The sequence below is a fragment of the Danio aesculapii genome, chromosome 9 (genome assembly GCF_903798145.1).
Source record: "Danio aesculapii chromosome 9, fDanAes4.1, whole genome shotgun sequence".
NCBI classification, from domain to species: domain Eukaryota; kingdom Metazoa; phylum Chordata; class Actinopteri; order Cypriniformes; family Danionidae; genus Danio; species Danio aesculapii.
The window spans coordinates 9,344,269-9,355,446 of record NC_079443.1 but is presented as its reverse complement, the minus strand read 5'-3'; the positions used below and the strand labels follow the sequence as shown (position 1 = coordinate 9,355,446).

Sequence of the window (11,178 nt, the reverse complement as noted above, 5' to 3'; positions counted from 1 at the left end):
CTTAACCCAAGCATCACAGTAATGTAAAAACAATATTTGTACCAAGCTATCTATTAAATTACCCAATAATTTGTATTTTATTAAGGCCTACCCCCACCCCAACCCTAAACCCAACCGTCACAGTACTGTAAAAATATTAATTATTGTTATACAGTGTCATAAAAAAATGCTGCTATATTGATGTGCATATCGCACTTCCGGCCGATCACGTATGCGATCTAGACTTCACCATCATCGGTGATCGGTTCTGTGCAGAATTTGCCTATCTCAAACTAGCCTGACATCAGTTTGTTATTTTAGTAATGCGTTCATTGGCTGTAGTGCATCATACGTCATCAAAACCGCGACGGTGGCGGGTGTTTGTGTTAAAACTGAAAGCGATGCCAGTGAGTGAATGAAAATTGACGCTGTCATAACACTATGGAAAGAGTTTTGTGTGAAAGACACGGTGAGTATCTATATTTATCACAGTATAAAGGATTGGCATTCAGCAATTTTATCTTGAACGCAGTTCATAAAAGCTATAGGAACATTATAATGCTGTCGCTGAATTTTGATACATGAATGTGAAAGCTCTGGTTAGCTTCGTTTTTGTTTCACAAGCCAAACTAACTAATTCGACTTGGGTTATTTAGGAAGTACCTGCTTGTTGAAAACTGGTGTAAAGGAAGGACCGAATAAGGGGAAAAGTTTCTATGTTTGCACTGCACGTGATGCAACGCCCTGCAATTTTACACTGCCTACAAAGTGAGTGTACACACATTTATAAAGACATTATAATAACATCATCAACCTTTTATTTTATTTTTACATTATTTATGGACACGTTGGATAACAGAATACGTGGTTTTGCTTTTCAAATGAAATGTGAATTAGCCAGTGTGTTGCTCTGCTCTGAGGTCCTGTATGTTTTCCAGAATCCCTGCATCTCACTGCCTTCAGCATGAGGACTCCATGGTTGAACTTCAAACACTAATTTACAATGAAAAACAGGACAAATACAAGTAAGACTTTTGTTGTATAATCTATATTTTATGAGACTGATTACTTATACTATTATGGATTAGGTATCTCTATTACAGTCCAATATCAACAGGTTTGCAGAGGCTTGATCGTTTAACTTCTTTTAATAGTTTTAAAAATCGTATGCGAAATTAATTAGGAATCATTTTGACATTCGAATAATTTATTAACTGTTTCTCCAATGAGACAGGAATTCTAACCTAATTAATAATGTTCTTAATTCATAAGCAATCTTATAGGTTTATCTAAACTATTATTAGGAAGTATTGTCTATATTATCACTTTTATGCTGATGACATGCAAATCTATGTGCCTCTCAAGCAAAATGAGAGTGCTGGGCTATGTGTACCGTCTGCCTGTTTGTCAGAGGTTAAGGCTTGGATGGCAAATGGTTTTTTAAAACTAAACGAGAAGAAGACTGAGGCAAATGTTTTTGGACCTCTAGCTGGCTCAGGAAAGCTTAACCAAACGTTGGACAATTTATCTGACTGCATTAAACCATCTGTAAGAAATCTAGGTTTTATCCTTGATTCTGCCCTTTTATTTGACAAACGGGTTCTTGCAGTAGTTAAATCTTGTTTTTTCCAGCTGAGATTATTAGCCAAAGTTTATTAAAAGTCAAGGCTTTTATATCATCTAGTATAGTATAAAAACAGTATATACTATATATATATATATATATATATATATATATATATATATATATATATATATATATCGACTACTGTAACTGTAACTCAATTTATATGGGTATTGGCCAATCCTGAATAAATCGTCTTCAAGTGGTCCAAAATACAACCTACTTACTGGCACCTGCAAGTTTGAAACACATTACTCCTATCCTGTGCTCCCTAAACTGGCTGCCGACATGTTTTAGAATTTGTATGTATGTTTTTAAGGTATTAAATAGCCAGGTTCTGACTTATGTCTCTAATCTTATGACTGTTAAAATATCTGGCAGATGTTAAAGGTCATCGAACCAGAAAATGCTAGTAGTTCCCAGATCCAAATTGAAGAAAAAAGGAGATCGAGCTTTCTCAGTAGTAGGTCCTAAAATGTGAAACGGGCCACCTTTATCCATTAGAACAATTTCCAATAAATTTTTGTTCAGAGGGAAACTTAAACTACCGCTCCCAGAAAGCTTTTAAATTGGGAGAAAATTGATCTTCTTGTATCTATCTAGTGTCCTGTTGTTTACCGTTGATACTGTGTGGTATGTTGGATGTATTCTATGTTGTTTTGTCTGTTGCTGTCTGTTTTTGATAATTTGCTTTTAGGCTTGTACAGCACAATGGTCAACAACTGTTGTTTTATTGTGCTTTATAAACAAATAAATGAACTATAACTATTATTCATGAATCCAAAAGGACTCTTCTTTGTATTTTTATAAGCATCAAATGATCTTGTTGGTGATTTGTAGTCACATTTGTCAAATCTACAAAACATCCCTGTAATTGACAATGAAAATAAACAATGAAAGATGACGAGAAAAAGATTGTAAATATTCATTTAATACTTTATTTTCTTTTATTATCAGGTTGTTTTATCGCTGTATGCTTGGAAAAACTGAGGGACAGAAGTGGTGCGGATGTGTTCCATGGAAAGAGGTACAACTGTTTCTAAAAATATGTTAATGAATGTTTTGCATATTTGTGTTTACGTTTTACGGTATAATTAAATCAGATGTTTTGTTTGTAAAATGACAAAATGTATGTCTTGCCTAAATTAATTTGATCTATCGTTGTTTTGCAGAAAGATCCTGAGCGACAGACTGATTTGTTGGAAAATCTTCAATCCTCCAGCTTGACTCCGGTCAGAAACCCTTTCAAGGTCAAGATAAAACAAGACAAGCCTTCAAAACTCAGGAGTGATCCAGATGCTGAAAAGGACAAAGGAGAGGTCAATGATGAAAATAAACATGCGAATGGGGAAGATCGTGATTGTGCTAAAGAGAAAGATGAGCAAACCAAGACAACAGAGAGAGATGGAAATAAAAAGAAAGGGCCTGCTGGTCAAAGTGACACAGAGAGAAGAGACTCTGCAGATTCAGAGTCCTGGAGAAACAAGACGCTTCCCGCTGGGATGAAGATAAAGAAGACCGTGTCTGATGATGAGAAACCGAAGAGCACAGCAGAGGACGGGACATGTCCCGAGAGTTCAAACCCTGTGAAGGAAAATGATAAAGGGCAGACTGAATCTGAGAACAACCTCAAAGACCAGCAGGAGCAGAGTCCTAGAAAAAGTGGCGGCTCTGCACACAGCCCTTCAAAGAGCTCATCTGGACTTAATAAGAAAACCTCAAACAAGCAAAGCACTTCTAATTCAAAATCAGGTTCAGATAAAACTCTAAGCCAGTCACCCTCTTGCTCCACGTCACAGAATGGGACAGTTTCTGAAAAGTCCACGGCACTTAGATGTTCAGAAGCCAGAACCAAATCAGAACAAGAAGAAGGATCAGAGGGGAATAGCACGCTTCGGTGAGTGGAGCGACGAGGACGATGATGTTCAGCTGATTTCGGTACAGCCTCCAACACAGCAGAGTGCTCCAACTCCAGCTGCACCTGTTCAGAAAACAATCACCTCGTACCCTGGTTTTCAGATTGCTTCTAAAGTCCAGGGTCAGTCTGAAGACCCCAGAGCCCTCCACAGCCAGCTCACAGCCCAGCTCAAGCAGAAGAAGGTTACTCGCTCATTAATTCTTTCTCGTATTTCTCAACATTTTCATTGAACTGGTTATTTTTAATTCTCTGTGTGCTTTATCCGCCAGGCCACTCTTTCAGTGGTGAATGTGTCTGCTCTGCCAGATAAAGGGGAGCGTTTGAAGAGTCAGGTGAAGGATCTGGAAGATGCTCTGGAGTCTTTGAGCCTGACTACAGTTTCTGGTGAGATTATACACACACACACACACACATACATATTTGAAGAATATGTAAAAACCTTTAATCATACATACATACATACATACATACATATATACATATATATATATATATATATATATATATATATATATATAGATGGATGGATGGATGGATGGATGGATGGATGGATGGATGGATGCTGCAATGTCATTGAATTTAAAAAAGATTCCAGAAATTGAAAGTCAGGGATTGTTGTTGTTTTTGTTTTGTCGAAAGTTTAGTAGACTTTTGTTAGTCACTTTCAATTTTAGTTTCCATTTATCAAATTTTTTTTTTCTATTATAATCATAATTTTTCTAAAGAGCATTGTGTTTTTTTTAATCACGTTTCACACATTTTCCCCACTGTAATAACTATTTATAAGCTCCAATTTTTTTCTCTTTCTGTAGGAATTTTGAGAGCTTTGGCTACAAAATAACCACATCTAAAACTGTTTTTTGACTGAGAAATATTGTTACTCTTCATTTAATTTCAAATTACATTACCATACATTATCCATTGTACATTATCCATTGTTGCTCTTATAATGACTGTTTAAGTTTAGACCATTTTAATATTATGTAAAGCACAATAGTATCCTGCTTACTTGTGATTATAAGCTTTTTAGTCAATGAAAGTCAGTGAATTTAATATTTATTTATAAGTAGGAACCCTGAGGACGTTTCGGTTTAAGCTGTGTGTTTATTGTGTTTTTTTCATTGGTCATTCTACTGTATTTTCAGTGTCAGTGAAAGAGTGTCACAGAGAGTAGGGAGAATTTACTTATATTTTACTTCCTCACCACTGTTACATGGCACATAAATGACAAATTAAGTCAGTATGTTATAACTGGACTATGATGATCTATTACTGATCTTATATCTATGCATCTGCATCTAAGAAATAATTAATTTTGACATCCTTAGTATTAAGTAAAGGTTATCTAAATTTCTCAATGAGATTATTTTTCTATATAATAAGAGTGGGAAATCAGATTAATGGAATTTGTCTAGTCATTTAGCTTTGTATTTATCTTGATTGGTATTGGCAGGATATGTATTCTTTTTATATAAAAAAAAAAATCTAAATCATGATGTAGGGATGCTCATTACGGTTAATTTTGCCAACCAACAACCACCGCTCGTTAACATAATATTAACCGTTAACTGGTTAAGTTAATATTACATTATTATTTAATTTAAAGAATGAATTGACGTGTCTATTTTGTGTCTGATATGTTAAATAATACATTTTAAAATACTGATTTATTTAAACATGCGAACAACAGCATATAGAACATATTAACAACAGAACATATTCACACAACTCCAGTGTTTCCAACTGCTTAAAAAAGAATAAAATAATAAAAAGAATAAAATAAGTAGTCCTGATATTTTTCTTAACTTTCAAATGTAGATTACAAAACGCAAATACCGACTTAATCCTTCTAAACCGGCATAGCATCTCAGCATCCGATCAGTCTTAATCACGGTTTGAGTGCACGGTGCATGATAAAAGACAATGACAAGGCGCATATGTTGTAGGTCTGTGCAATTAATCGAAAATCCTATTTCGATTTAGGCTTCTAACGATTATGAAAAAGCATTAATCGAGATAACGATTATTGCATCATATACCGCCCCCTTTCCAGTTGTACACATTTGTTGCTCTGCAAAGCTCAGTTCCACGTGAACATTACATTACAGTACAGTACATGCTTTTATTAATGTTGCAGCACGGGATGCGCATCATTCATTGATGAACATTCGAATCATTCATGTTTAAAAGCGCGAACGAGACCGCATGCTTCTGTGGGTGTGTGTGTGCTTAACCTCGGAGACGAGCGGAGCACACACATCTAACGCCATTTTGATGGGAGTGCTTTAACGGTCAAATACATGCACATTTGTGTCAGAGCACGGTGTTTAGTAAATATTCATATTAACCCTAATTTGTGTAATAAACAAACAAGTTGAGAGTCAAAAGACACGTGAAAGAGAAACCATATCAGACAGAGGCGCACTATTCTTAAAGTAACAGCGCAATATTCCTCCTGCCGCCTGTTTTTATTATGAATCAAACAACAAATGGAGAAAATCACTAACTGCACTTGACTTAAGGACTTTTGTAGCTGAAGTTTTTTACCCTTACAGTGAAGATGCTTAAAGCACAGTTTGTTTCATATTTTCATTCTATTGTATTTATTCCCCTTTCCTTATTTACAGGGAGGAAAATAACTGTGCATATATACAGTTAAAGTCAGAATTATTAGCCTTCCTGAATTATTACCGACCCTTTCCCCCCAATTTCTGTTTAATGCAAAGATTTATTTTCAACCCATTTTTAAACATAACAGATTTAATAACTCATTTCTTATAACTGATTTATTTTATCTTTGCTATGATGTAAAGTACATTTATGTTTTACTAGATATTTTTCAAGATACTAGTATTCAGCTTAAAGTGACATTCAAAAGCTTAAGGGTAATTAGGCAAGTCATTGTAAAACAGTTTCTTCTGCAGACAATCAAAAATATATATTGCTTAAAGGCGCTAATAATATTGACCTTATAATAGGTCTCAAAATATTAAAAACTGCTTTTATTCTAGCTAAAATAAAACAAATAAGCCTTTCTCCAGAAGAAAAAATATTATAGGAAATACTGTGAAAAATTACTCTGTTAAACATTATTTGGGAAATATTTATATATATTAAAAAAATTCACAGGAGGGCGAATAATTTTGACTTCAACTGATAATCATTTTGAATAATTGTGATTACAATTATGACCAAAGTAATTGTGGTTATGATTTTTCCCATAATCAAGCAGCCCTAATATGTTGTTTTGTGGCTTCTTTCTGCAATTGTGCAAATAAACGGAGGTGTTTATGATGTGGATCCAGGACAGAGGCAATTTGCATCAGTGCTGATTTAGCATCTTTGACAAAATACGTCTGAAGACACGTGTGGCTGCACGTGTTACCATCCCGCGAGTTAACAAATATGCGTTGCACGTTTATGCAGCAAATCTTTAAAAAAAAATGTTAAAATAATCTTTTTTTAATCATTTAACTAATACCGTTAATCGGTTAAAAATGCACCCTTTTGGTTTACTGTTAATCGCTTATTATGAACATCCCTATCATGATGTACATTTAACAGAACAAATATGGATGGTGCAACTACCCCAAAACATGGTGTTTCTAAATAAATATTTCTTCTTCATATACACACACTGAGGAAAATGTGCTGAAACATGAATGAAATCATCCCATTGTTTTAAAACAGAGTGTCAAGATAAAGACAGAGCAGAGGCAGAACATAAAACCCCACACAGCTTTTCCTATCCGTTCAGTCGTCCAGGAGGAACCGTTCTGCTGCCCACAGCTCCAGCTGTCATGCTAAAGGAGTCCTCCAGTGCCTCGCTGGGCCTGAACCTCAGCCAAGGCTACTCCCAGATGTTTGGAGGTGTAGTGTTTAATCTCATTCTTCTCCTACAAATTGGTGTTTTCAGTGCTGATTTCATTAGTAAGCGTATGGATATGCTGATTTGGCCATTTTTCTGAGCAGTGAATCCTCAGAGCCAGGCTTTCTATGGTGGCAGGATGACTGAGAACAGACTGCTGGCTGTCCGCAATGCCACCACTGAGGCCATCGACCATCTGCATGACTCGCTGGAGTCCTGCCCCACAGAAGACACAGAGGCACACGATCCCAGAGGACTCAAGGTCAGTCAGTTCAACCTGTAAACGGCGTTTTTCTGTTATTCCCTATTCATTCACTCGTTCGTTCATTCATTCAATTTGACTGCATGGCCAACTTTAAGATGTGGTGTTTAAGCATATATATTATAAAATATACTGTTTATCTTTGTCATAAACCAAAACTATATATTGTTATATATTGTATACTAGACATGTTTTGAAAATGGCATCAACATACTGACAATAATTTATTCATTTAAATATATTGTTTATTCATTTCACATTCAAGTTTTTGATGTTATATTTAATGCTGCTCATTGTTCATTTTTTTTTGGTAACCGTGATGGCATTATTTAACCATGGATGTTATAATGAACTTGTTTCACCAGGTGGAGCTGTTGCCTCATCAGAGGAGAGCTTTGACCTGGCTGCTGTGGAGAGAGACTCAGAAACCATGTGGAGGAATTCTGGGTAATGCTTAGTGCCCTTTTTAAAAAACGATGCATGGGTTCCCATGGGTCATCGAACTGCTGCATTGTCATTGAATTAAAAAAAGGTCTTTTGCAGAAATTGAATGTCAGGTTTTTTTTGTTGAAAGTCTTGAATATCAGGGACTTTTGTTAGTAACTTTCAATTTTAGTTTCCATTTATCAAAATAATTTTTTAATCATAATCATAATTTTTCTATACAGCATTATGTTTTTTTAATCACATTTCACACATTTTGCCTATTGTAATAACTATTTTTCAGCTCAATTTTTTTTTTCTTTCAGTAGAAATTTCAAGGGCTTTGGCTACTAAATAACCCCGTCACAGACCAGTTGTTTGACTGAGTAATATTGTTTCTTTTTTTCATTTCATTTTAAAATCTGAGGTACATTATCTGTTGTTGCTCTCATAATGGCTGTTCAAGCATAGACAATTTTAATATTATGTAAAGCACAACAGTATCTTGCTTTCTGTTCATTATCTGCTTTTTTTAATCGGTGAAAGTCCAGGAATTTGATATTTAGTTAAAAGTGGGTTTAAGATTTATTGTGTTTTTCAATCGGTCATTAATAGAAATGTAATTTATCACACCAGGTTACACCATGATAAGTCAATAACTTGGACCCTAAATATTATGAGGGTTTTTTTTTTGTGTGTGTGAGAAAATAGACTACAGAAGAGTGGAGCTAAATTGACTAATGAACAAGATAATGAGATGCTCTGAATTTCCTCAGGGACATCTGTTGAGACTTTACAGGCTTACACACACACACGCACACAGCAGATAGACAATATCACCCCCACCCATATTCCACGCCTTCATGTGCTTTCACCCCCGGTGTGTGTAGGCGGATCTGCGACCAGCACTTTTCTAGCTGCAGGACTGGATGGCTGTTGCCTACATCGAACTATCTCCCTCTCCCCCTCCCCTGTTGCAAAGATATGTCTATGGTTATGTGTTTATGTGCTTGTTGCTGGAACGTTTTTTCCCCCTGATCTCACACTGCCCTACTTTAAGGACAGTCTGGGAGGGGCTTTTTTACCTCTTTTGTCCCTAATGTATCTTATTTTCTCTTTCTGTGCTGCCTCTCGACTGACCTATCTTACCCTGAAATGTGTGATGTTTGTGTATGGTCTTAGGGGGCCAATTTCACTGCATGTAACAGTGTATGTGACAAATAAAAGCTCATCTTCATCATCATCATAATGCTGGAAAAAATTTTAAACTGAAATTTGAAAACTAGTTAAGGTTGCTGTTCGCATTAATATGCCCAGAGTTTTTTTTTTTTTTTACTATTATACATTCATAGTAAAATTATAAAATATAAAGTAAATTTATGTATAAAATGTATACTTTTTAAATAATAGATATAAGTATTAAAGTAGTTATATAATCTATATTGTAGCAATATAATTACAGAATTAATAACTGTAGGAACATGAGAGCACAGTCTATTAAATGTCATAAAATTGTCTTTGTTTTTTTGTGAAGCTGATGATATGGGCCTAGGAAAGACCCTCACAATGATCTCCCTCATTCTGTCTCAGAAGAAGAAGGATGAGAAACTGGAGGAGTGGATCTCTAAACATGGTATTGAACACTGATTAATAGCTCTCAAACTTAGATTTTATGCATTTTTTTTTTATCTCATTTAACTAGGGTTTTCTGATGTTTTTCTGATGTGTTGTATAACTGTCAAAGATGCTGGATTTTATGTATCATAATTTTCATCTTCAGGTTCATCCATAGTGGCTTCTCAGGGGACGCTGATCATCTGTCCTGCTTCTCTGGTGCATCACTGGAAGAAGGAGATTGACAAGCGTGTGAAGAGCAGTCGCCTCACTGTGTATTTGTATCACGGCCCCAATCGACAGAGGAGCGCAAGCGTGTAGGTCTCACACATGCATAATTGCACACCACCAACAAAACACTCAAGTTTACATAAAATAAATTCTGCCCAAAATTACTTCGAAACTTTAATTTGCATATAAAATTTCCTTTACATGAAATACTCAATAACAAACCATTTGGCAACTTGTGACCTGTATTTTTTATTATTTTTATTGTTCAATCCACCAATTTGTTCCAGAGGCATTTTTAGTGGCGATATAAAGTCAGCTCCTTTCAGGGTTTACTTTAAAATATACACTTCTGCATTATTGCTATCAGTTTATTTGATATTTTGTTTTATTTTGCAAAAGTATTCTCACGTTAAGTGTAAAAGTACTTCTTGAAGTCACAGTACATACTTGTATGCTGCAGCTCACAGATTTCTTTTCTCAGATTTTTCTTTTTCTGACTTACACATTTTGCTTTTGCATGTAATTTTGCCTAATCTCTCATCCTCTCTTGTAAATCTGTCTCCGCCAGACTTGCTGAGCATGATGTAGTGATCACTACTTATAGCCTGGTCTCTAAGGAGATTCCTGTGCAGAAGGAGGATGCAGAGAGACCCTCTAAGGACTCTGATCATGTGGTATGAATCGTGACATCGTTGTTTTTGTGATTCATTTATTAGCTGAGATGTTTTAGATATTGAACTTGGCACCACTAAGATGTGTCTTTGCTTATGTTTGTAGGCTTCAGATCTGCCTCCTCTTTTGCGTGTAGCCTGGGCACGTGTGATTCTCGATGAGGCCCACAACATTAAGAACCCTAAAGTCCAGACGTCCATGGCAGTGTGTAAGCTACGGGCCCGATCCCGCTGGGCTGTCACTGGAACCCCTATTCAGAACAACCTGCTGGACATGTATTCGCTGCTCAAGTATGATCAGTTTATTGTCACATGACCAATCAAAACTGAAACGAAGCACCATAGCATTAAAAGCAGAGTGTGCAAAACATACTAAAATTTTAATTAATAATAAAATACACTATATGTGTCATGAAAATGGACAGCACAGAGGTGCACGATTGCCTCACAGCCAGCCCCGACTGGGTCCGTTGCCGTTTACTGGGTCCTGTGTGGAGTTCGCATGTTCTTTCCATGTTGGTGTGGGTTTCTCTCGGGTCTCTTGGGTTTTTCCCCACAGTCCAAAGACATGCACTATAGGTGAATTGA

General features: G+C 35.9%; 1 protein-coding gene across 1 annotated transcript in view; it reads left to right on the top strand.

The window, feature by feature from the left end:
* Nucleotides 1-349: 349 nt before the first annotated feature.
* Nucleotides 350-11,178, top strand: part of ttf2 (transcription termination factor, RNA polymerase II) — a 19,690-nt gene continuing 8,861 nt past the window's right edge. The window contains 14 exon segments of the mRNA XM_056465336.1: nucleotides 350-448; nucleotides 636-747; nucleotides 918-1,004; nucleotides 2,561-2,630; nucleotides 2,776-3,432; nucleotides 3,434-3,703; nucleotides 3,791-3,905; nucleotides 7,212-7,391; nucleotides 7,494-7,651; nucleotides 8,017-8,098; nucleotides 9,609-9,707; nucleotides 9,855-10,005; nucleotides 10,488-10,593; nucleotides 10,697-10,881. Of these exon segments, the coding sequence (XP_056321311.1) occupies nucleotides 421-448; nucleotides 636-747; nucleotides 918-1,004; nucleotides 2,561-2,630; nucleotides 2,776-3,432; nucleotides 3,434-3,703; nucleotides 3,791-3,905; nucleotides 7,212-7,391; nucleotides 7,494-7,651; nucleotides 8,017-8,098; nucleotides 9,609-9,707; nucleotides 9,855-10,005; nucleotides 10,488-10,593; nucleotides 10,697-10,881 (2,300 nt within the window). The 5' untranslated portion in view covers nucleotides 350-420.